The sequence below is a fragment of the Ictalurus punctatus genome, chromosome 23, assembly GCF_001660625.3.
Source record: "Ictalurus punctatus breed USDA103 chromosome 23, Coco_2.0, whole genome shotgun sequence".
Taxonomy (NCBI): Eukaryota; Metazoa; Chordata; class Actinopteri; order Siluriformes; family Ictaluridae; genus Ictalurus; species Ictalurus punctatus.
The window spans coordinates 8,862,501-8,888,566 of NC_030438.2; the positions used below are offsets into that span (position 1 = coordinate 8,862,501).

Consider the following 26,066-nt stretch of genomic DNA (forward strand, 5'->3'; position numbering starts at 1 on the left):
GGATCACTTAGACAAGGTTAAACACACTCTTTCTCTCTCTCTCTCTCTCTCACACACACACACACACACACACACACACACACACACACACACACACCTGTGTTTATCTCACGCACGGTTTACCTGCCTGTGCCGTGAGTGTTTTTTGGCAGGGAGAGGAGGAGGAAGAGGAGGAGATGGGCCGAGGAAGGTCACCATTTCCTCGGGCCAGTGCACGGAGACGGGTTTGAGGGCGGAGCGAGAGCAGGAAGAGACGCAGAGCTTTGCAAAAGAGACGAGTGGAAGAAGAGAAAGCGGAGAAGAGCGGTAAAGGAGAGACAGAGAGACAGAGGGAAATGCGACACAGTGACTTTGAAAAAATGGAACATTTCATTTAATAGAGATGAAGTAATTTTATTCAATTCAAATATTCGGCTGTCACTTTATATTATGGGAACTCTTTAAACGTTCCCCCAACCCAATGAGAAAGTGTTTCCCTATCATAAATAACTCTTCTCTTGAAGAAACCTTTAAGAAAAAAAAAACACATGTAAATAAAGTACACAATGATTCACATGCATTTATTCCGAATCCCTTTTCCACGTTGAGAAATGTGAGGAAAGTTCTTCATGTTGAATATGTATAGCCTTAAGGGTTCTTCACTTGTGTCTCTTGGGGAACCCTTAAAGGTCTACATAAAACCCTACAACAGTGTTTACCTATCAGAAAGAAATCCAAGTAGAACCTTCTTTTTTTTTTTGAAGCTGAGAGCCTTTAATGCTCCTAAGAACCCCAAGTACCAGTATATAACTCCTGACAGGTTCTAGGTATTAAGAAGGAAATAATGATAATTTTGGGGATTTTGTACCACACACAACATGTTTCTCTATCAGAAAGAACTCTTTTTCCACAGCTAAGAATACTTATTTATCCAATGAACCCTTAAAGAACCCTTTTGTTCTAAGAGTATGTGTAGTAACTGAGTGAGTGTGTGGAATAAACTATTTCTCATTACTTCCATTTTAATACTCTTACACATTCGTAGAAGGGTTCTCTAACGGTTCACTGGACAAATACAAATTCTCACCTCGGTTTTATGGTTCTACATAGAGCCTTTAAGGGTTCCCCGGGAGGGACAGTGAAAGAAACCGCTCCTAAACTGTTTGTTCAAATCATTTTATCACTTGAAGTAGAAAAAGGGGTTTCTAAGTAAAAGAGTCCACTCTTTTATTTTACTTTATTTACATATTTTTTTAAAAAAGAAAAAAAGTCCAATGTATTTAAATGTTAAAAAGAATTCTACGTTCTGTTTCATACATCCTGAAAGTGATTTCCGTCTGAAATGGTTTTCTATTGGTTTATCTGGTGCACTTCGTACCCTGTGTAGTGAGCATATATAGTGAATAAGCCATGTTGGATTTAGATGAGGTAAAGATGGTGGATGTTTATCCGTAACTATGGTTGCCTAGGAAATCCTAGCTAATAATATCGGCTAAATTAAATGAATATATTTGTCTTTGCAGAATAACTGGACAATTGTCATTTTCTCTGGTGATATAGTGATATGACGACACTACTGTAGTAGCTCCAGATACAGTTCTAACATTATAGACTCATGAATACGCAAATGAGCTCCGCCGCTAAACAAATCCGACAACGCTAGTGTGTAAACGCAGCATCACACACCTCGTCCTCTCCTGAAGGTGCGCTGCCGTCTTCGGGACTAGGGCTGGGGTCAGACCCAGAGTCGGGACGCTCGGGGGCATTGAGGTTGAAGGGGGCGTGGCTTGTCTCAACCCCCAATTTCGCATAGAGTTCATTGATCTCACTCACTGTGACATAACCCTGTGGAACAGACCATTTTAGAAATGGGGGGGAGAAATGCGCAGGGTTAAAAGCACAGACACGCTGGAGTCACGACATTATAAGAGAGAGCAAGCGTTAATGATAATCTTACATTATGGAGAATCATTTTAGAAGATAAAATTAAGCAGGGTGTTAGAGGTGAGGGGGAGGAGACATGCAGCGCAGATGCAAACGCAGACGCAAACGCAGACACAGTCACAGAGCAGTACCTCAGCACTTTTAATGGACAGAAAGGAGAAGAGACAGGAAAAGGCCACGATATCAACAGGAAGTAGTGAGAGATGGTGGGTGTGGCTAAGCTCGCTACAAGGCTGACATACATCAGCCAATAAGGAGCTGTCCTGGAACAACAGGGAAAGAAAGAGAGACCCCGTTTCCATAGTGATCTCTTAAGGGGCGTGTCCTTCTACAATAAAGCTTGCAAATGGAACCTTTGATTATAAAACGGATATGAAAAATATATTAAAATGTATTTATGTTAATTGGACAGCTAGATAACAAATAATCACTAGGTTGGAGCTGATTGGTCAGCGCAACATGACAGTCGCATGTCATTTGCATAAAATGAACCATTTTTCTTTTAGCAATCAGGTTCTTGTTACTTCGAAACCCTGCCATGCGTTCTTTTGCATCTCCACTTTAAAAACTATTTTGTCCCAGGTAGTTTTGATTGACAGATTTGACAGGTTTTCACACCGTACCTCCTTCATACTGAGGGGGTTGACGGGGAAGCTCCGCCCCCCCGTGAGCTCGCCATATTTCTTCTCCAGGTTGTTGAGATTCTCCTTTTCCTGTAAAAACCCCCCCAGAAACGAAGGAGAAACTTCAGTCAGCGAACGAGACACGCCCGGTTCCACCTTCTTCCTGGTGTTTCTGCATCTCTCACCCGCTGCAGCATCATCTGAAGGTTGTTCTTCTCCTTCAGAAAGCTCTCCTTCTCCTTTTGGGCCTGCTGGATGATCTGTGTGGACTGTTTCTTCAGAGCAAGCATCTTCTCCTACAAGAGGAGAGGAAAGAAAAGCTCTGACAAACACCAAAATGATTTTGCACGGTGTGTGAAATCAGAAAAACACAATGGGTGTTGATCTCTTAAGAAAAAACTAATCACAAGGAGACCAAATGATCATTTTATCTTCATGTTCTTGTTAAAACTTAGCTCAATTTCTTTGTTGCCATGGCATCCTGATTTTATTATAATCTCTTTAAACAGAAGCAATTTTAAACAATAAAGCATTTTGAGCTGCATTAAATTAATTAAATGTGCTATATACTGTATACACATTATTATTATTATTATTATTATTATTATTATTATTAGTAGTAGTAGTAGTAGTTGTAGTAGATAAGATGTTAAACATTAAAATATGTATTTTACACACACACACACTCACACACACACACACACACACACACACGCACACACGGTTGCGGTACCTTGCGGGTAACAGTGCTGCGCTGGTACTCTGCGATCTCTCGGAGGACCTGCTGCGTCTGCGTCTCTTTCTCCTCATCCTGACGGCTCTCTCGCTCCAGCTGCTGGAACTCCAGGTCCTCAAAACGCTTCGTCTCTACCTCCAGCGTCTCGGCGTCCTGTGTCACACACACACACACACACACACACACACACACACACACACACACACATTAACGAGTCATGCCCCACTCATTCCTGTAATATAACCCTATAGACCTCAGCCACAGTGAGAAAAAAAATTCTAAACTTTCTCAGTGCTTCTGTATGAAAAACAATTTAGGGGCGGGGCTATTCTTAACATTTACAGCTTGGGCTCAATCAAGTTTGGTTTGCAAATGCGTCGTTGTCGTGGTAACACCATGTTATATTCTTACGCTTTCGAGCTGCTGGTAGACAAATAAACGCGAATTACGAGACGCTGGCCTTGAAGTCTCGCCCGTATCCACCTGCCATTATGGGACGGCTGGAGGACATGTGGGACATTTCCTAATTTGCATATTCACGTTTATTCATAGATCCTGGAATTTTTAATGAGGAGTATAATTTCAGATACCGATGCTATTTTTAGTTGCGACTTTATATGCATTAATAGCATATTAACCTATTTATTATGCTACCTGGAATACTTTGATCATTTTAAGGGCAGCAGAAGGTTAAGCGTTTCTCATCGCTGAAGACACAAACATTCACAAACATGTCGCCTCCTGCAGGATGCCAATCGAGCCTCGGCAGCTCCATGTCTTTCCGCCGCTGACCTCTGACCTTTAAATGCGTCTCATGCACACACAACACGACCCTCCGACAACATAAAACCACAGCTGTCACTCCGTCCGGCATAACTTTCTTCAGCTCTACACACACACACACACACACACACACACACGCACATACACGCACACATACACACACACACACTTCTCCCATTCCAGCTCATGCAGCCTGTTTGCATGAGTGTGTGTACTGTATGACGCATGCCGACACAGCAAGAAAAGCGTGTGAGAATTTAGTGTTGACAGAGATAGCAAGCCAACAAGCAAGAGTGAGCAAGAAAGAGAGAGAGGAAGAGGAGGAAGAGGTGGAGGAAGAGGAAGGCTCAGTGTTCAGTACTGACCCTGGACAGCTGGAGGACGAGCTGCTCTTTCAGGGCTTCGGGACACGTGTTGAGCTGAGCGCGCTGCTCGGACAGCACTTCGGCCAGACGCTCGAGCTTTACCCGCTCAGCATCGAGCTGGGCTTTGTCCTTCACCGCACACACACACACACACACACACACACACACAGCAGAGAGACAGACAGACAGAGCAGAGGCGTTAGTGCAGGGGCAGGTGTGGAGGCTGGGGTTAGTCACTAACACCGCCATCAGGAGGAAGAGAATGATGATGATGATAATCATGAAGATGAGTGGGAATTATATGGCATATAAAAGCAGAAAAAGGAAAATGATTAGTGCGTTACTTTTGCGCCTTTTACCACAGACAGTTATTGATACCAGGCGGCGGACGGTAAACGGTATAATGCGATTTTAATTTTTTTTTTTTTAAACTTAAAGTTACAGCTTTACCTCTGACTGTTACAAAACGCTGACACTGGAGACTCCTTCCATACATGTTACATCAACATTATCTCCTTACTTTAAGAAAACTTCACCACAACAGGGTTTGTGTGGAGCGTCCGCTGTATGAGTTCCAGTGAACGAGCTGCTGCTATAGAAACCGTAATGTATCAGAATGAGCGCATTAATATAAACCGACGCTACTGTCAGAGCCTCTGCTATAGAAAACTAATCAACACTTTCTGACCAATCAGAATCCAGAACTCAGTAGCTCCGGGGTGGAAAATTTCCCATGCAGCCTATAAACTGTCTCTTAAAATCTTTGCAGTCAGAATGTCTGAGCTCGAGTGTTCAAACAGCTGCAGGTGTAACTGGAAGATGCTTTCCACACACACACACACACACACACACACACACACACACACACACACACACACACACACACACACACACACTGTTAGGGTGTGAACCGGATAGATGGGGAGATTATCACCTACAAGTGAGACTGATGAGCTGCCAGGAACTTTATATGTGTGTGTGTGCGTGTGTGTGTGTGTGTGTGTGTGTGTGTGTGTGTGTGTGTGGGTGTGTGTGTTTGTGTTCACTGTAATACCTGCGACTTTTCCACCTGCACCCTCTTCTCCATGTCGGCCATCTTGTCCTTCAGCTGCTCCAGAGCCTCCTTCTCCTGCTGCAGCTGAGCCGCCTCGGACTCCTGCTCACCTTCTAACAGAGCGCGCTCCACCTCCATCTACACACGCACACACACACACACACACACACACATACACACACACACACACACACACACACACACACAGAGCTAAATTAGCATTCACAGTCAACTACAAATTTTTAGTCAACCCCAAAACTATCGGCACCCTCCATAAAAATGACCATAAACAAACACCGTGAATTGAGTACACGTTAGGAGACTTTCTACAGTTTCCTTTTAACACAATATTTTTTGGCTACTTTCAAAAGTATTTGCCCCCTTCCCCCTGACCTTTGAATTCCCCGGAGAAGAAAACAGCACTGAGTCTCTTCCAGTGATGTCTTACACGGTTGGAGAAACATGTAGAGGATCTTGGATCGGTTCATCCCTGCACAACATTTCAGTCTTTGTGCATGTTGTGCTGATTTGGATGTTTGCTTGAGGTCGTTATTTTGTTGAAAGATTCATCCATGTTCAAATCTCGACCGTATTTTTTCCCATTCTCTTGAAGGGTGCCAATAATTCTGAAGTTGACTGTACATACTAGCTCTGTTCATTTACATCAGTATATTTAATTATATAAATGCTAGTGCATTAAAAACGCTGTAAAGCTACAGTTTTTGCTTTTTTAAAATTTATTTATTTATTTATTTTAACAAGATGGCAGCATCATTAAATCCAGTTAAAATCAGGACGAGCTCACGGTCTGTGGGCCGTTTCACACAGCCATAAAAGGTGTAATTTCTCTGGTTGGCATCTCATAAAGAAGCTGCATGATGTAAAACAACTGACTGCTGGAGAAAGCTCTGGGTCTGAGGGGAGAGAAATAAACTTCTCCATTGAAAGAAACAAACAGAAACTGAATACAGCAGTCCAGCAATGAATAGTTCAGTTACATCGGAGGCGATCAGTCCATGTGCAAGTGTTCAGAATTTACAACAAAGTGTAGCATCTGTATTTGTGTCCAAACTTATTTATAATAACTTACAGGGGAATTTTCCAATTAAATATAATATCAATTAAATACAACTCACTGACTCAAACGCGGACTCATTACGGCAGCAAATAACTCATTCACCTGCCAGCTCACTCAACCACCGACTAATTATATCATTCACCCATGACTCGCTCACTCAAAGCCTCACTGATTCAGTCACTGACTCACTGAATCACTCACCCACTCACTCTCTCTAACTCTGACTCTCTCAACCACTGACTCATTGAATCACTCACAGACTCACTGAATCATCATCTCACCCACCGATTCACTAAATCACTCACTGAATCACTCACCCACTGACTCACTAAATCACTCACTGAATCACTCACCCACTAATTCACTTAATGCATCACTCACCGAATCACTCACCCACCCACTCTCTCAAACTCTGACTCACTCAACCACAGACTCACTGAATCATCATCTCACCCACCAATTCACTAAATCACTCACTGAATCACTCACCCACTGACTCACTAAATCACTCACTGAATCACTCACCCACTAATTCACTTAATGCATCACTCACCGAATCACTCACCCACCCACTCTCTCAAACTCTGACTCACTCAACCACAGACTCACTGAATCATCATCTCACCCACTGACTCACTAAATCACTCACTCACTGAATCACTCACTCACTGAATCACTCACCCACCAAATCACTTAATGCATCACTCACTGAATCACTCTCACTGAATCACTCACTCACTGAATCACTCACCCACCAAATCGCTTAATGCATCACTCACTGAATCACTGTCACTGAATCATTCACTCACTGAATCACTGTCACTGAATCATTCACTCACTGAATCACTCACCCACCGACTCACTAAATCACTCACTGAATCACTCACTCACTGAATCACCCACTCACTGAATCACTCACTCACTGAATCAGTTAGTTCATCACTCACAGAATCATCAGCTCACCCACCAACTCAGTGAATCACTCACCGAATCATTCACCCACTTATCCAGCAAATCACTCACCATTGAAATCCCTCCCATTCTCACTGAATCACTTGCTCACCATCTCACTCGCTTATTCATGAAATACTTACGTGATCACTGAATCACTCACTCACTCAATCACAGAGTCTCTCTCTCCCTAACTCAACCATCTTTACCTCTTGGACTGATTCATCCATCTGGTTGTCCAGCTCTTTGATCTTCTGCTCCAGCTCCTCCATGTTGTTCAGCACCTGGATCCTCTCCTCTTCAATACGCGTAACTTCCTGCTTCAGCCGCACTTCCTCGTCCTCAGGCGCCTGCTGATGACATCACATCCTCAGTACTCCCATCACAATTACGATAACAATTATAATTAGTATTCGAATCGTTTCTTCCGTTGAGTTTCTACGAATCTTATGATAACGTCATATCTGTAGTGTAATAATGAAATGTGTAGAAATGCACCGACATAATTTCATATTTGTGTCTGAATTTTAGTCTGCAAAAGGAGGACATAAACAAATATGTAAATCAACAAGCTTTAATAGTTTGATAGTGCCATAGTGTCAGAGCCTACTGACTCAAAAACGATGGTGCAGTCATTTGTTATTGTATGCATATTATGTCAAATCTGAAAATAATATTAATAAGCAAATCTTATTAAACTTAACATTGTAGCCATTACTATACAACATTACACACAAAAGATAAAACCTAATGAGGCCATGATTCTGCGTATTTCCCCACAGATGAGACGCACTAACGCTCCATTTCCAAAATCTGATTAAATCCGAGCTATTTCTTGAGCTGGTATTTAGCGGCAGATTTTCAGGAAACTCTGATCCCTTGCCAGCAGTTCACACAGGCTGGTTTTCTCTTAATCTAATAAAGGCGATGTCTACACCCAGCTTATAACGGCTGCCTGCTCTTAGTTTCAGCCCTGAGAGATGTAAATACACCACTTTAGAGAGGAAAGCACAATGTAAGCTCCATCAGGACGTGTGGGAAAAACTCAGGAATGTACATGAGTAATGAGTCAGTAAAAAAACCCCACATAAAGTTATATTTAAATACCGGGTTCTGGATTTATGAAACATTCAAAACAGAGACCTCCATGTAAAACTGATTCGGGGGGCTGGGCTATGTGTATGCTCACTGGACCAATCACATTCCTTATGCAAATGATTACATGATTACATTTCGACAGTGAATGGCATAACAGTCGAAAAACTGACCCTAGAAATAGAAAACGAACACGTCTAATGTTAGGGATGAACTAAGTTGTGGTTGTCATGGTAACCTACAAATAATGTGAGCTAGTTTGCAAACGGTTAGCTAGGACATGTAGGCGCATCTAATTTACATATTCATATATTCTGGTATTTTTAATAAGGGTAAATGTGTAGAGATACAGTATTAGCACTAGCAGGAGAGGACATATCAGTAGCAGTAGTAGAATTCATGTCTGGACTACTTTTTTTTTTTTTTTTTTTAAAGTATTTATTGTAAGTTCTACAAGCAGAAAAAGAAAAAAGTTACTTCACGTTGACTTTCTCAAAACAAAAGCTTTCATTTGGTGTGTAGCTACGTTTAAAACGGACAAAACCATCAGCGCTAAGTCGTCAAATAACTCTCTTACTTACGACAAACTTTCACCTCACGAGAGAAAACAAAAACGTTAGCTAAACTCGAATATTGTGTATTTACGTGCGATGTGAAGACATCGTTGGTGCGATGTGCTGCATTTGAAACGTTGTTAGAAGAGGATATGAACTAGCTAACTAGCTTATCATATGCTATTATATCAGGTATATCAGCTAGCAAAATTGTCCGTCTAAATAAACCCTTCTACACAGATTTATTAGCCACATGTTGACCTTTAGTCTCTAGTGAAGAAACTATCCATTAGGTGAATAACGCAAGCACTAAAAACTGCAAATGCTAATTTAGTGCGTGTGTGTGTGCGTGTGTGTGTGTGTGTGTGTGTGTGTGTGTGCACAGCGCACAGGTAAAATGAAGCGAGATTACATCAGCGTAAACACAGCGTGTGACCTCTCTATATTCGGACAGCGATGTTTATCTCTGTTCGGCAGAGTTTATGTTACGGAGCGAGGTCCAGACCTTCAGCACCACGATGTGAAGCAGGAGAATGATAGCGAGGAGACATAATGTAGAGACACATGGAGAAAGAACAAAAGAAAGAAAGAAAGAAAGAAAGAATGCAGCTTTGAAGCAGATTTATGGTGCATATAGAAATAATTTCCAGCATGTTGCTTGTTGCATACCTCTCTATGGATTGCAGATGTGATATACAGATGGACGACAAATTAAAGGAAAATGCAACATAAAGTGTCTCAGTATGCCAGCAGAACAGATTCAGTGGCTCTGGAACTGTTCTGGAGTACTCATAAATAGTCTAAATGCATATTGTAGTTTATAAACAAACATTATACAACTTATTTTACTATACAAACTATACTAGACTTGGACCAAACCCTAAGGTCCTAAATCTCCTAGAAAAACATATATTATTCCCTTTAGACAGTCCCTGTTTCCTTCACATTTCTGTGTGTGTGTGTGTGTGTGCCTAAAAAAGGTCGTACATGGAAAGGGCGTGAGCTGAAAAGTCTCAGAATGTCTAACGAATGAACCGTATTTACTAAATCTGTAACTGATCTACAAGATAACATGCAGGAGAAGCCGCGAAAGCCAGCTTAGTGTGTAAGAGATATCAATCATTCAGTGGGTGGAGATTATCCTCAGAGGGTGAGACTAATAAGGAACATGCTACGTGAAATCTTACCTTATTATTCCGCGACTGTCGAGGGGACGGGGTGGGCGCGGAGCCGTGAAGACTCCCAGCAGGTGACTCCGCCCTGACGTCTCGCTGCCCGCTGGAACGACGCTGGCGCACCTGGTGCTCCTCACTGACCTGCGACTCCAAACCTGGGACTCCAGAGCTGTATCCGTTTTGTGTGGAGTCAGAAAACATGGACTCATCCTCGGTCACCTGCAGCTTCTCCAGCTCCTTGTTGATCTTCTGGAGGTCGGCCACTGCTGAGCCGCTCTGATTCCGTTCCGAGCACAGACTCAGGATGGTTTCCAGACGCTGACGCTCCTGTAGGAGAGAGTATTAATAATAATAATAATAATAATAATAATAATAAGAAGAAGAATAACGAATTATTGCCAAAACTTCGAATTTCTGCACAACCCTTTGTTTTGATTATAGCTTCTAACATTTTAATAAGATTCAGAATCACGCTCTACACAAATCACACACAACTGCTAAATCATGAGTGGGTTATTCTTCCAGACATGTTCTCTCCGTCATGTGGTTGCAAAAATTTCCCTCCAAGTCTAATACTAAACATTATTCTGGTGATCTCAGAGAACCCGACGTTGAGTAACAGACGCTGTAACCGGAACAGAGACAGAGGACGTCCATAAAATCCCCCGGCAAGAGAACAAGAACATGCTCTCATGGGACGCTGCTTTGATCCTAATGAACAGGCGGAAAAGCCCTGCGTTCAGCCACTTCTATGGAAATAAACGACAAAACGCAAACACGACTCTCACCATCACAGCTAACGCCTGTGTTTGAACTCCGAGCCAGGACCAGCAGCGATGATCCAGCAGATTTATACTGATTCATACAGATGTGCATCCACGAGTCAGTCCATACAGAGAAAAAAGGAAACTGTAATAAAATCCAGAAACGCTTCATTTATCACTAATGTTAAAAAAAATAATCTATAAAAGGACTGAAACTATAAAAGGACTTCTACAAAATCTGTTCAAACAAAACCAAGTCTGTAAACTGCTCTTGGAACCATAATTAACATCTGGATTCTGATTGGCCAGAAGGTGTTGATTAATCTTGTATAACACAAAGCTCTGACAGCCGTGCAACTGCAAATCACAGGTTTATTTATTGTAAACACGCTCATTCTTATACCTTATCGTTTCTATAGTAACAGCTTGTTGACACAGACTACGGAGGATGCTCCACATAAACAGTGTGGAAGGAGTCTCCAGTGTCAGCGCTTTGTAACAGTCAGAGTTAAAGTGTTTATAATGTACGTACGTCAGAACTGGAACTAAATGTAAACGGATAAAACGTTCTTTAATGTAAACAAATTGTAATCGCTGGGAAATTTTTTTGTGGTAAAAACTCATTATTTTATAATATGATTTAGTTTTTTTTAACTGGATTGTCATGAACACCACATGTCTTGTGTAAATGCTCATTTAAATTCGTATCAGATGATTAAATTATTATTTAATCAAGTCACATGTGGCTCAAGTTCTGTGTGCAATTGTGCAATCTTCTTTTATATATATATATATATATATATATATATATATATATATATATATATATATATATATATATAGTGTTAATGAACTCACCATGCCCACGATGCCCGAGGTCAGGACGTCCAGGTGCATAGTGATGACCCTGAGAAAGAAAAGGGACCGGGACGTGGCACCGGACGACCCGATTGAACCTGAGCTTGCGCGATTAAAGCCGATGTTTAAGAGCCGAGAGCGCTCTATCTCTGGACAGGTCGAGCGTGTCTGAGCGAGTGGGAACTGAGTGAAACTTCAAGCCACCTAAAACAGAACTGGCACTGGATGCCGTGGGGACGGAAATACACAACCGGAGTGATTTAATCCTTCCGCTTTCTCCCGTGTTCCAAAGTTCAAAACAGCAGCTGGTTCAGCTCCACTGGAGGGCATTATTAAAGAGAGTTGTGTGTGTGTGTGTGTGTGTGTGTGTGTGTGTGTGTGGTATATACACCGGATATACCCAACCACCTCAAACATAAATAGCACTTCAAGCTCAACCTGGGTCTCACTTTCTTCTCACTGCTGAGATCTGATGTTTCTTATGTATGTGTGTGTGTGTGTGTACACATATTCAAGTGCATGCTTAATTATGTGACATCATGAGTCAGGGTTTGAGCCATGACCCCTAGTGAAAGAGAGCAACTCTCAAGAAATAGAAATAGAAATAGAAAGACGATGCATTATCCAGGCCAGAGTCACGGTAGATCCGGAGTCTATCCCGGGAACGCTGGGCGTGAGGCAGGGATACGCCCCGGACGGGATGCCAGTCCATCGAAGGGCACCATGAACACACTTATTCACATTTAGGGGTAATTTAACGCAGCCAGTCCACCTGAATGTTTTTGGAAGGGAACCAGAAAACCCAGATGAAACCAACATGCACATGAGTAATGAGTATTTAACTTCTGCTTTGATTATTTATTGACGTATTTATGATATTTATGCATTTTGAACATTTTAAATAACAGAAGTTGAGTAGATACATGAATAAGGCGTGTAATGGGACACCTGAAACTGAGAAACTCTTCATTAACGCAGGCTAATAAAAGCACATATGAATGTCCAGTTTGCATACACACACACACACACACACACACACACTCGCCTCTCCACCTGCAGCTAACTGGTATTTACTCTCTCCAGCAAAAGCCTCTAATCCAGAACCATAATGTTCCACCACAACTACAGGGCTGTAACGGCTAATGAGCGAGCGGCCCGGGCTTCTGGTTTTGGATCGAGCTCAGATGGGGCGGGGCTACAGGTGGCCTCGTTGAAAAGCATGAGAAAGTTGAGAAAACACCACTCGACTTTCATGAGAAAGACTTCCCTGCTCCAGCCAGAAGAGAGGCAGGATTAGGAGCGTCAGCGCGGGAGAACCACCAGCTCACGCCGCCCCACTGTGGGCCTCCCAGAGAGAGTGTGTTTGGGCGGCCATGTTTGCAGAGACTCGAATGCGGTTCAGGGTTGACTATTAATAGGAGGGGTGGGCGACTCCACCTCAGCCTGAATCGTCTGTTCTCCCCACTACAGAGAAAGCGTCAGTACTGCATTGCCCAGCGTCTGTGTGCGATTAAAACTGGAATTTCGTGTGTGTGTGTGTGTGTGTGTGTGTGTGTGTGTGTGTGTGTGTGTGTGTGTGTGTGTGTGTGTGTTTTTACAAAAGAGATTAATTCATAGGTAGGTGGGCCTCTCCCTTCCTGCTCTCCTCCTAAGGCCATAATTCCACTCTGTGGGATTCCTGAAGGACATTGTGAAGGGAAACTGCAAATTCAACCTTTATTTCCATTTGGCTGTTGCTTCCAAGAATCTCCTTTTATACCACTTTTTTTTTTAAATCCATGTACTCTTATAGCTATGTAGAGGAACGTCCACAAAACAAATTCCTGTTCTGACAGACATTACAGCTACAATAAAGAGCTATCATTCCTCTCTTTTAATGGAAACACGCAGCTTGTCATGTTATGAAGAAACCACAACATGTAAACTACTCTGTTGGAAAAGTTACAGCTTTACCACTGACTCTGGATACTCCTTCCATAAATGTTAAATAAATGTTTCCTTACTTACACGTTTTTATAAAGCTGCGGTTTGAAGCTTTGCTACTGTCAGAGCTGCTGTTATAGAAAATTAAGCAACACCTTCTGACCAATCACAATCCAGAATCCAACAGTGCTAACTTTACTATGTGGGGCAGTTGGCGCTCAGTGGTTAAGCCATTGGACTTCTGACCAGAAGGTCATGGGTTCAAATCCCAGCACTACCAAGATATCACTGCTGGGCCCTTGAGCAAGGCTTTGCCTCATCATTATTATTGATTGATAATTACGCTGCCTTTTTAATGTCTGTGTTGAAGACGCTAAGCTTACCTGTTACCTAATTAAATTGTCAGCTTCAGTGATTAGCTAGCTTACATGCTAATATGACAGCCATATTTCTCATTGCCTAGTAGGTTGGATTTCCGTTGTCAAAAGTAAGAACTCTCTTAAAGTAATAATGTGATGCAACAGTTTTAATCCTATACCAAAAATATTTTTATTCACTTTAAGAAGAGTTCCTCACCAGTCTCTCCACCTCCTGCTCTCGAAGTCTTTCGTCTCTCTGTCTCTGGTGATAGTCCTGGAGCTCTTCTTTCCCGCTGAGAGAGCTGATGCTGCCCTTCCTCTCACGGAATCCACCCTGTGGACTGATCCCGGCCTTCCCAAATGACTGCCTCCTTTCGCCCAGACCCAGCTCGAAGGCTGGTGAGGACATGCACAATGCCTGCTTCTCCAAATCTGAGTAGGAGCTGCTGGAGGTCAGGCTCATCTTCTTGGCCTGACGTGGGCTGGTTGCATCACCTGAGGGCATGGTCACTTCCGGACGTGTGGGTGCTTGTTTGGAAAGGGACCTGGTGGACAAGGAGATGGAGATCACCTCAGAATGCCCGTTTTGGTGACTGGACTCAGGGGTGGGTGAGGAGCGGGGCCATGGTCGGGTGAGAGGGGCGAGCTGGGATTCCACCGAGCGGTAGAGACGGGGTAGGGAGCGGCTGTGAGCGGCTATGCCCATTCCTGTCAGAGAACCGGCTGAGTACTTCCTTTGGCGTGGCACTGGAATTGGGCGTCCCGCTTCCTCAGGCTGTAGCCTGCGTGCTAATCGTGGGCTGGAGGGCATGCTAGCTGCTCCGCTTCCGCTTCCTGGAGTTGGTGGAAGGGCATCGCTTGCTGCAGAGGCGGAGCCATTCCACATTGTCAGCAAAGAACTTGATGTTTGGCCACGTCGACCGTCCGAAGAGGCAAGCAGGCTATCCTGGGACTGGTTCCGGGTCATTGGTCGCAAAGGCGGAAACGAGGAGTTGTAATCCCTCTGGTCACTGCGTCGTGGTGAGGCGGGTACACTGTTAGACGACTGGGTAGGGACTTTACATGAAAGAGGCGGGCGGTCAGATGTGTACAGTCGTCTTGCTTGGTCCTGATAGGGAGATATCGGGCTTGACGAGGTTAGGACTGACAAGGAGTTGGGCGTCGAGGGCGGGGACTGAGTCATGCTAAAGTAGGAGGGGCTACTGTCCCCATTGGTCCGCAGGCTGTTCTCCAGAGCTTGTTTTTTCCTCTGTAACGTGTCCATTAATTCCCGCAGCTCGGAGACGGACCGCACGCCTCTTGAACTCGGTCCGCTGGGACTGAAATCGCTACTGAACTTCATATAATCTGAGAGAAAGAAAGAGAAAAGAGAGATAATAACTTCATGTGAAGCGTCTATCTAAGGGCAGCATTTTTACATAACCAAACTGTCAGCTCAAATTCCTAAACAAAAAAGAAAAAAAAGGCAGCAGTGATTACGGAAACTCATCTGAAGACTTGTCTATTCCTAAAATGGTTTGGTGTCAAATTTCTCCTCCACTGCAGAAACAACTGAAACCTGGGTTTTAATGATCCGCAAACCCAGACCTTAATCTCAGCTGTTTTACCTTTTAAAAATAGAAACAGTCTGAAGGTCCATGATCAACAAAACCTTTCAGTTCGACTGTGTGTTGAACCGCACACATGCTGCGGCCCGCTGTATCTTCTGTTTTCCTCTCAGACTGTTCAAATAAAGCTTTCCTGTCCGGCCCACCTAGAAGCAGCCGAGCCAAAGATGGACAACAGAACAGTTAAACACATGGACTCTGTTTCTCTAGCTCTTGCACAACCACACACACACACTCATCATCTGCACAGTGTATTAAGACTCGCTTCTCCAATGCAGAATGATCAAAGGAAATCCCAGACACTGGACATATGCACACTCATAACACACATACCAGAGCAAAGCAGAACATTACACCAGCCTTGTACAAGATGATAGAAGGACAGCAGAGATAGCACAGACTTGAAGATATTGAACAGGTTGGTAGAGGTTTTCCAAGCGTTAAAAAACATATTAAAGGTGTTTAAGAATTCCAGTCCTGTAGACGGTGCCAGTTTCCATAGACGGGAAGGTCTGAACTACCTGTTACAAAACAGAGCTTCATTTTTACTCTGATGGAGCTCCTTTGAGCATCTAAAGAGTTCTGAACCTATCCGGCAATAAGGCAAATGGAGTTCCTGAACAAACAGAGCGATGGATCTGTCAGTTTGATTTATGACAGAGTGCAAAGATCAACACTGTAAAGATCTAGAAGGTTGAGACGGAAGCTGTGGCGTAGCTATTAGTTAATTATGTAGAAGGATCACAATTAAAATGGATAAGTTTGATGCGCTCGTGCGTTTTCGTGGATTTCAGACAGTAGCAGGAGTCGTGATGGCACTAATTTATTAACTAACTATCAATCTCCACACTGACAACAAACCAAATCAGTAAGCAGATGATGGAGACATTCCACAGGACTTTGCCTGCAAACGTCTCTTTTGAGAAGATATTTCCTAAAAAACAGACAGCTGACCCTTTAAAACTCTCGAAAGACCTTCAAAGTACTTCAAAGGATACTATTGTACACACACCTGGGTGTGTGTTGTACACATACACACACACACACACACACACACACACACACACACACACCTGTCCAGGATGGAGAGAGAAGGCCTGGTTACCTGTAACTGAACCCGGTTTACAACCCCCTCCCCAACAAGGGCTGTTTGAAATACAGGATATACGTTCTATACGAATCCATAGGGGACTGTTGTGGTAAATGGGGGTGGGTGGGTGGGTTGTTAGTGGCTGGGGGCGTGGTTTGGGTGGAGGGGTGTAGTGTTAGGTGAGATGTGAGCTCCATTACCTGTGCTGTAGACCAGCGGGGACACAGGGCTCTTCTGAGGAAGCATGCTCTTCATCCGGCTGGCCTCTTCTGGGTGGTTAAAACGGAAGAAGTAGGATTTACCCAAACACAGAGAATAACCTGGAGAAAGAAAGAAAGACACGAGAGGAGAGAATTCATTCAAATAACTCTGAGAATAAACATTCGAGAGCACTTCTGTTTGGTCTGGGTGTGTAAGCAGAACTGCAACAGAGAACTCTGTTAGCCATCAATCCTGATCAAAATCCACAGTGTCAAACAAGACATCAGGGTCATGACCTTGGCATTACAAGAACCACAGCTGTCCAAACACCTCTCTCACTACGCCGTGACACCATCAGACCTAAAGCTAGACAGAGATATGGGCCAATGCTAGATGGAACATCTCTATCAATCACTATTCCATCATCTATCTGAGCTGCACCATTTTCCTGAGCTCTCTAATCAAACCAAGGGCCTTGCTCAAGGGCCCAACAGTGGCAGCACTGGGGCTTGAACCCCAGACCTTCCAATCAGTAACCCAGACCCTTAACCGCTAAGCCACCACTACATCACATGATGCAGCTCGGCTCAGAATCTGCTGAAAGTCTACGGCAATTTTCAAAAATTGCAAGTTCCTCCGCACATCGAAAACGAAAAAATCGTGAAAGTCTGGAGGGACTGATAAATGTCTGGACTTTACGCCAGACCTGTAGTGCAGTGTGTCTTGAAACATTGAAAAAAAGAAGAGTTGATGATGAGATGGAAAGAGATGGACGAGAAAGGAGTTGTATAATCTACAGAGAAATAAGCCCATGTGAGTTCTTCTTATATATTTAAATGAAATAAAAAATTCTGTCCTTATCTCCTTGACATACTCTACTTTCAGTGAATCAAACTGCTGACCAAAGTGCAGTAACAATGCAGTCAGTCCCTCACTGCAGCTGAAATGAGGTTCATCTGGTTATCAGATCTGTCATGGAATAGGTAGAACTTGGTGTTGGATGGATGTTCCAGTAGGAGCATAAACAAACTCCAGTTAGTCCAGAATGCAGCTGCAAGAGTCCTTACTAGAACCAGAAAATATGGCCATAAATCTTCAGTCTCTGCTCTGAATAATGCAAAATTATAAGAACACTCCACTCGGCTCGTGCCTGGGACATCTTCCCCGGTTGTCCCTCTGTTCCCGCGTTGGCGTCCATCTTTCTTCATTAATGTTCTGACTGGCTCACCACCAGAAACTCTCATCATATCCTCTCCTCTTCAACCCACAACTGCATTTTCCACCGGTTTGAAATCGGAGCTCGCAGAGCAGCCTTTTAAATCATGGAAAATATTTCTTGCTTTTCACCAAACCCCAAAGCTCTGGCTGGAGGACCTGGAGCTCGTTTTCTGCTGGATTTTACTCAATAAAAGGTTAATGGAAGTGCCGTAGGAATGATAAATAAGACGAGGGGACTTTATGGGAGTTGAAAAGGAGTTTGGTGAGACAGGACAGGACGTCTAACTCTAAATCCAAAAACGTAGACAACACGGCGAACACGTTTATCTCAGGAAAAAAGGACTTACTACACCATATCGCACAAGCAAAACTACTTCACAGTGGCAGATGCGCTGCTTAGAACCATTTCTGTCCATCTCATTGAACCTGTGTGTCTGAAACGCTTGACCCCATGCTTCGATGAGTCCGACTTTAGTGTCTTCAAAGTCAAAGGTCGAATCCCGGTCCAGCGTTCTCTACCCTGGGCTGAGAGGCTGATCATTAACATGCCAAACCTCTGACTTTTGGCCCCGTAAATCTCCAAGACACATTCCACTGTTCGGAACGCTGGCACGTCTAGACCGATTTTCCTGCATTTTTCCGTGCTTTGCAAAGCTCTCTCACGGAAAAGCGAGCAAATAACGAGAATCACAGCCGTAACGGTCCGTCTGTACGTACTCCATAACAATCCAGACCTTCGCACTGCGAGACATTTCATCATCACGAGTCTGTCAAAACAGTGATCTGTGAGATAACAGCGTCAGATAAACACAGTTCTGCGCAAGAACCAAAACACTCACACGTACACGCAGCAGGAAACGTTTCTCCAAGTACAGCCGTGGGTGTTTAGTCTACACAGCTGTGCTTTTATGGCTAAAGACCTCAAATAAATATCTTATAGAAACAAAAGAGTGCTGTGAGTGAGCCCTAGATGCTCCAATGTCTACCTGAACTCCTGAAGACAAAGCCATTTTGAAGACCATGAGCAGAGTTTGGTTAAATCCTCATAGGAAAAACAAAATTCAAGACTGAGACCTTTAATAAGTTTACACTGGATATTAACTGCGTTTAATCCCATTAAACAAGTCCTCATAAATCCACTCAATCGGAGTCTTTCATGGACGAAACAGATCCGTCTTTGATCTGAGAATAAAACACGTGCGTCACTTTACACACTTGTCTTTTACAGTCACTGAATTACAAGGAGACCACAAGCACTTGATTTTCTGCCACCGTCAAACAATTTTCATCGCTTTATTACATTTCCGACACTAATTAACTGTCTCGATTCCAAGCCGCGAAACCGGATCAATCGGATGCTTTAATTAACAGAGTACACTTAATTGTCCGGATGTTGCTTGCCATATTCGCCGACTTTGAGGCCTGTGGAAAAATAAAATAAATTCCAGACACAAAACAGAAAACCTGGCAGCAGGAAACTCATTTACATTTTGGCTGAGTTTAAAAGTTTCTTTAAAAGAACTCCCGAGGAACCCTTTTTTCTCTGGTGAGAACTCCGCACGGTTCCCCACTAGGACTCAAACTAGGAGTTTTACTTCAGAGAATATTTAAATGAACAATATTTATAAGAATAACAAGAATAATCACACCTTTCTGTGGAGTCTCTCTCCAGGAGGGGATTAGTAGTGAACTTTGTATTTACAAATACAAACAAATACCAACATGCATAGATAAAAACACAAGAAATGTGGGATTTTTCAACTTTTACCGGCCTTTCAACTTTTTTTTTTTTTCAACTTTTAACTTGACAGTTATCAAGGGGCGTGGCCTACTGTATCCTAGCAACTCTCACTGGTGCAGATCAACCGTATTATTAATGACTTTAATTAAACATAGAGTGCATTGAATGTACTTTATATTTGTGCACATTGTGAAGAGTTAGAGTTAAAAGACATGTAGAAATGACACGCAGCTCACGTGTGGGAACTTAAAACGCGTCTGAATGACGTCATGGTATTAACGCACCCCATCGCACGTACCTTTGCGTTTCACAACCACACCTTTACTAATCATTAACCCAATAAACTTCATATGAACATATATAATATAATCAGATTTCATACTGAGCTGTTGTTTCTCTTCATAAGGCATTCACGTAAGAATGCGTAGGAGGAGTTACACAGATGTTGCACATGTGGGCGGATTAAACACCTTTAAAAAAAATGCAACTGAATCTAATCATAATGATTTCTATATCGGGATAACTTCTTTCAAACCAACCTTCTTTTAAAGCGTCCCATTCAGAGAAGCTCCTCACAGAACCGGGTTCCTTCTCAAACTCCGCATCTCGAACTTCTCCTCCTGCGATTCTCCTCCAGAGGTTTTAAAGCGCACGTTCCTGTCTCCTTCAACTCTTCAGAACGTAAACTGCAAACCCAAACTCGTTTTCTGCAACAGCTGGAAACGTGCAGCTGTTTCAAAGCAGAGCCGCAGGGAGACATGAAGCTGGACTGCAGGACCGAGTTCAGGAGAATGAGTTCAGGAGAAAAACGCCTTTAATCCCCGCCCTTTCTTTTCTCCCCCCCTCCTCTTTGGCTCCGTCTGAAACCGCAGTATACTACACTGAATAGTAGTACACACACTCTCCGTGTGCTGGTGTACCTGGTTTCCTCATAGTGGTTAGTAGGGTAGTGTGGAAGAGTTATAATACCTGGCTGAAGGCAAACAGACGAGTTATAATGACGTTATAATGAAGCTGCATTAAACAGACTGAAGGACTGAAAGAGAGAGCTATAAAAGGTGGACTTTTACAGAAATGTCTCCTTTTAAGCCCCCTTCCCCCCACACCACCCCCGCCCAAAATACAACTAACCTCCAAATCAACATCCAAGCAACAGCTTAGCAATAGGAGATGAGATGAATATTCAGTGTGAAAAAGTTTGTACACCCCAGCTTGTGATAAAACAATCTATTTATCAAATTAGATAGTCAAATCTGTCTAATATTTCCTATTATAAGATTACAATAAACCAAAATATAGAATTATTAAACCTATTTCGAGCCATTTGTGCTCTGGAAATATTCTTGTTCTGTTGGCAAATCGGAAATTTTATTATCAATTTAATTGTTTATTTGTAGAAAGTAGCAAGATGGGTGGGGACAAGATGCCATGCAATGGATTGACACCCCATCCAGGGTGTACCCTGCCTTGTGCCTGATGCCCCCTGGGACACGCTCCAGGTTCCCCGTGACACTGTAGGATAAGCGTTATAGAAAATGGATGGATGTAATCTTCTAATAAGAAATATTAGATAGATTTACACATATTCAAGATATTTTCACTTCTTTTTTAAAGATATCCGGTGTGTTCGAATGAACAGACTTGTTAACGTTAGCTATCGCACAACAGTACTGTTGAATTCTGGATTCTGATTGGTCAGAAGGTTGTTGATTAATCTTCTATAACAGCAGCTCTCTGATAATAGCGCAATTTTATATTAACGTGCTTGTTTTGAACACGTTATTGTCAAGAAGGAGTCTCCAGTACAAGTCAAAGTTATGGTTGAGGTTTAGGACGTACAGATTCCTACACCTTTAAGCTCTACAGATCAGGCAGTGTTTGCATTTATTATCTCTGAAAGCTCAACCCTGGTGAGAATCAATGCCTGTTTGTGTGGACAATGATCAAAGATGGACATGGAGAAGAACTTTACTCCTCGTGGCTGTTTTTCTCAACCTGTGTGTGTGTGACTCGCTCAGCTTATCATTAGCGGCGTGAACGCCTGAGTCAGCAGAAACGTCTCCAGCACTTCAGTGTCCACAGCTAAAAAATGATCATGTATCCTGACAGTAAACATCACCTCGATTTGGGCGTTTGGGTTGAACTTGTTAACACAGAACTAATCGGAGACTTCTCTAGGCTATACAACCGATTTGGGGGCGGGGCTATAAACGAGCTCAATTTGTGATGTCACAAAGCATGTTTAACATCTTTGGACCAATCAAACGGAAAACTTCTAGCCACCAAAACCTGCATTCTAATGTTCTTGATGAACAAATAATTGTAATTAAATGCATGTAATTATGGGATATGGGATGGCAGGAGCCCATGGGGGTGTTTCTAATTGATTTACATATTCATGCATATTCATATATCCTGTCATTTTGAGTTTGTTTTGCATTAAAACTATTGTTTATTATTACGCATATATTAATTTGGTTTAAAATGGTTTTTAAATGACACATTCAGAGGGACATTCTTCTTCTGCTTCTTCTTATTATTATTATGTCTAAATGTTTTTGGATAAAAGCTTCTGTCAAATGAGTGTTTTGTGGTACAGGTGTCGTGAACTTATGAATTTTTAATGGAAAAAGTGATCACTGTAACAGCTGGAGTGCAGCCGTGTGACAGTTTTTTCTCAGGTGAAATACCAAAATAAAAGGAGGGTGATGTAAATAAAAATAAAACAGCGCATATGAACTGTATGAACTGTACTGAAGCAAGACCGTAATGTGATTAGTAGCAGGACAGTGCAGAGAGAGTGAGGATTAAAGCGTAATTCCCAGGAAGTGCCTCAGGGAGAGTTTGGAATTTAACCTGGAGCCTGTTTCCATTTCCCGCTCTCTTTCTCTCTCTCTCTCTCTCTCTCTCTCTCTCTCTCTCTCTTTCTCTCTCTCTCTCTCTCTCTCTCTCTCTGTGCTGTTTCTCCGCCGCTCTCCCACAAACATCTTCATCTTAGACTTGTGTCTCACACTACAGTGTTTGTGAATTATTAGCTAATTCAGGGTTTTTTTTTTATCCTGATGAAAATACAATAGATGGAATTACTTCAGATATACATGTAAGGCTGTAATTCCGACATTTAGGAAACAGGGAACGTTGGTAATTCGGTCGGAAACAGAAGAGTCAGTGCTGAGAAAGTCATAGTGATGAAATCTGATTCAATTTCAAAATCCAAAACAATAAAAATATGACAGTGTTCGCTTAGAACATGGATTTATGTCCATCGGTTATTGTCATTCGTGTGGAGAAAACTGTATTCAGGAGTATTGAAATGTTCCAGACGTCTATATCTGGGGCTTTTTCAAGAAAAGTTCCAAACTGATTTCACTCCTACAGTATAGTCATCCAAACACCACTGACTCAACCCAACCCCCTCCTCTACAGAGACAAACACACTCAGAGATTCGCAACCAGTGTGCTGATTTCAATCCAAACAACCCTGGGAGTAAATATTTGCCTGAAGGTCTTCATCACGCAGAGTGAGAAAGATAACACGTGGACGAGATAAAAAACAACCCTGATGATGATGATGATGTAGAAAGAAAATGAGTGAGCAGAGTAGAATGGGGTAGAATGGTGTGGGCAGTAACGTGAGACCTCCAGCTCTGTACGAGTGGAAGCTCTGAGTCACAGACAACAAAACCAACCGCTGCAGAAACCACTCCAATTAAACTCACTGTGACATCCAAAACCAGCCCTGTCGTGGAAAAACACACATTTTCCAACACACAGCACTCTCGCACATTTAATAAGCGTTATAAAGACGTCATGAAATCAGATCTGGCCTCACTCTGTTTCCCAAAAGCACAGTGTGTAGTGTGTTTTAACCACCAGGGGGCGACTACGTGTAGCTTCACAGTGAGGCTCTGGAGAAAAGTTTCCGCAAACCAATGGTGCACTTCTTTTTTTCAGGTTTTTCCAAGACAGTAAAGAAAAGAAACAACAAGAAATGAAGGAAAGGAAAGGAAAATAAAATAAATGAAGGAAAGGAAAAGAAAGAAAAGGAAAGGAACGGAAAAGAAAGGGAAGAAAGGAAAGGCAAGGAAAGAAAAGAAAAGAAAGGAAATAAATGAAGGAAAGAAAAGAAAAGAAAAGAAGGGAAAGGGGAGAAAAGGAAAGGAAAGAAATAAAGGAAAGGAAAACAAAGGAAAGGAAAGTAAAGAAAGGAAAGAAATGAAGGAAAGGAAAGGAAAAGAAAGAAAATGGAAAAAAGGAAAGGAAAGAAATTAAGGAAATGAAAGGAAAGGCAAGGAAAGAAAAGGAAAATAAAGGAAAGAATGGAAAAGAAAGGAAAGCAAAGGGGAGAAAAGGAAAGAAATTAAGGAAATGAAAGGAAAGGCAAGGGAAGAAAAGGAAAAGAAAGGAAAGGAAAGGGGAGAAAAGGAAAGAAAAGAAGGAAAGGGCCGGAAAAGGAAAGAAAGAAACTAAACAAAAGGAGGGGAGAGAAAAGAAAGGAAAAGAAAAGACGACATCCCCGGTGTTGAGAGTGTTTACCTTGTGTGAGCTGGGTGGGCGTGGTCACAGGAACTCCATCGAGTGAACACAGATGTCCGCAGGGGTCCAGAGTCACGACCCCGCCTCTGTTCTCGATAACACAGTGCTCAGCTTCGATGCCTGGACCCTGGATGGTAATATCCTGCGGCACGGCGGCGTCATCACGCCCGATACGTGTGATTCCTGCAACATAACAAACACACACGAGAAAGTTGAACCAGGCGGATTAGAATCAAACGAATTCTCTGCGTTTTTTCGATATGCGTGATCACCACGGACGACAAATTCAGGACGTTTCTCACGGTGAAATCAAAAACATACGACTCATAACGGACGTCTAAGGGCTGATGTGGAACTGAATCGATAAACATGATCATAATAATACACATGACAGAAAGTCTTAAAGCTCCTCTTATGGACTTTCCAACACTGGAAGGAGTTCCGGTTATGTTACGCCATCAGAACGTAGAAACGGAGAACGTCAGAAAATATTCATCACATTCCAAGAACGTCACGTTGTTATGTTACAAATATAACGTTCTAAACACGTTTGCTTCACAACGTTAGAAGGACACAAAACCAACTTTATGAAAACGTTCGTGTTAATGTTCTAAAAATGTATGTTAAGAACATTCTCAGAACAACCTGAAATTCTTATACTGGTTCTTAAAAAAATCTATCAGCTGGATATACTGGACATTTCTTAACCAGTAAACCTTTACTGACTTCCATTACAGTCCACTTCATCGCTTTAATAATTCAGCTTTATATGAAAACCAAGCAGCTTCTGGGTGTTTAGCTTTAATCTAGCTCATCTGCGTGATCTACACATGCTCAACCTGTTAGTTTGATGCAAATGAACCCCATCAGACTGCATTGTTCCTCTGCGTCACCGCGTGAAGGGTTTCCTTTAATTGAATTGAGGTTCTTGGCATGGGATTTCCCACCGCACGAAACACTCGATCCTCTTACGGTTTAAGAGCAGAAACATGGCCGTATTTAGACAAACACTGGCAGCGATGCTGGCATTCATGTTCTGAGGAAACTCTCTGGGAGAAAACGTGGAAACGCATGAGAATCATCCAGAATGTTAACAATGGTTTCGGCATTACAGTCTGAGCCGTAGGATGTGGAACGCCATTCCTGTAAAGCCTGGGATTAAATAAACCATAAAAGAGGAAAGGAGGGAAAAAATACCCCCAAGAAAGGGAAAAATACCCGGAAATATTATCATCAATCTGACGTGTAAGAAAGAAAACAGTGTGTGTGTGTGTGTGTGTGTGTGTGTGTGTGTGTGTGTGTGTGTGTGTGTGATGCTGTTATAAGAAAATAATCAACATCAGGATGGTGTGATGAAGTGGAGTTACTGTTAGCGGCACAATGCTGATTATTTGTTGATATTTTCCTGAAGAGATTTATTCCTCTTTGTTCT

The 26,066-nt window shown here is 42.6% G+C and overlaps 1 protein-coding gene across 9 annotated transcripts in view; it reads right to left on the reverse strand.

The window, feature by feature from the left end:
- Positions 1-26,066, reverse strand: part of phldb2b (pleckstrin homology-like domain, family B, member 2b) — a 46,483-nt gene that overhangs the window by 10,502 nt on the left and 9,915 nt on the right. Inside the window, exons 4-16 of one of the 9 annotated variants that reach the window (XM_053674745.1) lie at positions 24,635-24,817; positions 17,139-17,258; positions 14,459-15,588; positions 10,350-10,664; positions 7,723-7,866; positions 5,485-5,622; positions 4,431-4,559; positions 3,280-3,435; positions 2,732-2,842; positions 2,547-2,636; positions 2,055-2,186; positions 1,666-1,824; positions 124-261 (exon numbers count right to left, since the gene is read on the reverse strand). In XM_053674745.1, coding sequence (XP_053530720.1) covers positions 124-261; positions 1,666-1,824; positions 2,055-2,186; positions 2,547-2,636; positions 2,732-2,842; positions 3,280-3,435; positions 4,431-4,559; positions 5,485-5,622; positions 7,723-7,866; positions 10,350-10,664; positions 14,459-15,588; positions 17,139-17,258; positions 24,635-24,817 — 2,945 coding nt within the window. Of the gene's footprint in view, positions 1-123; positions 262-1,665; positions 1,825-2,054; positions 2,187-2,546; positions 2,637-2,731; positions 2,843-3,279; positions 3,436-4,430; positions 4,560-5,484; positions 5,623-7,722; positions 7,867-10,349; positions 10,665-14,458; positions 15,589-17,138; positions 17,259-20,637; positions 20,900-24,634; positions 24,818-26,066 lie in introns of those variants that run through there. The other 8 variants (XM_053674746.1, XM_053674753.1, XM_053674749.1 and 5 more) reach the window with 8 other exon arrangements.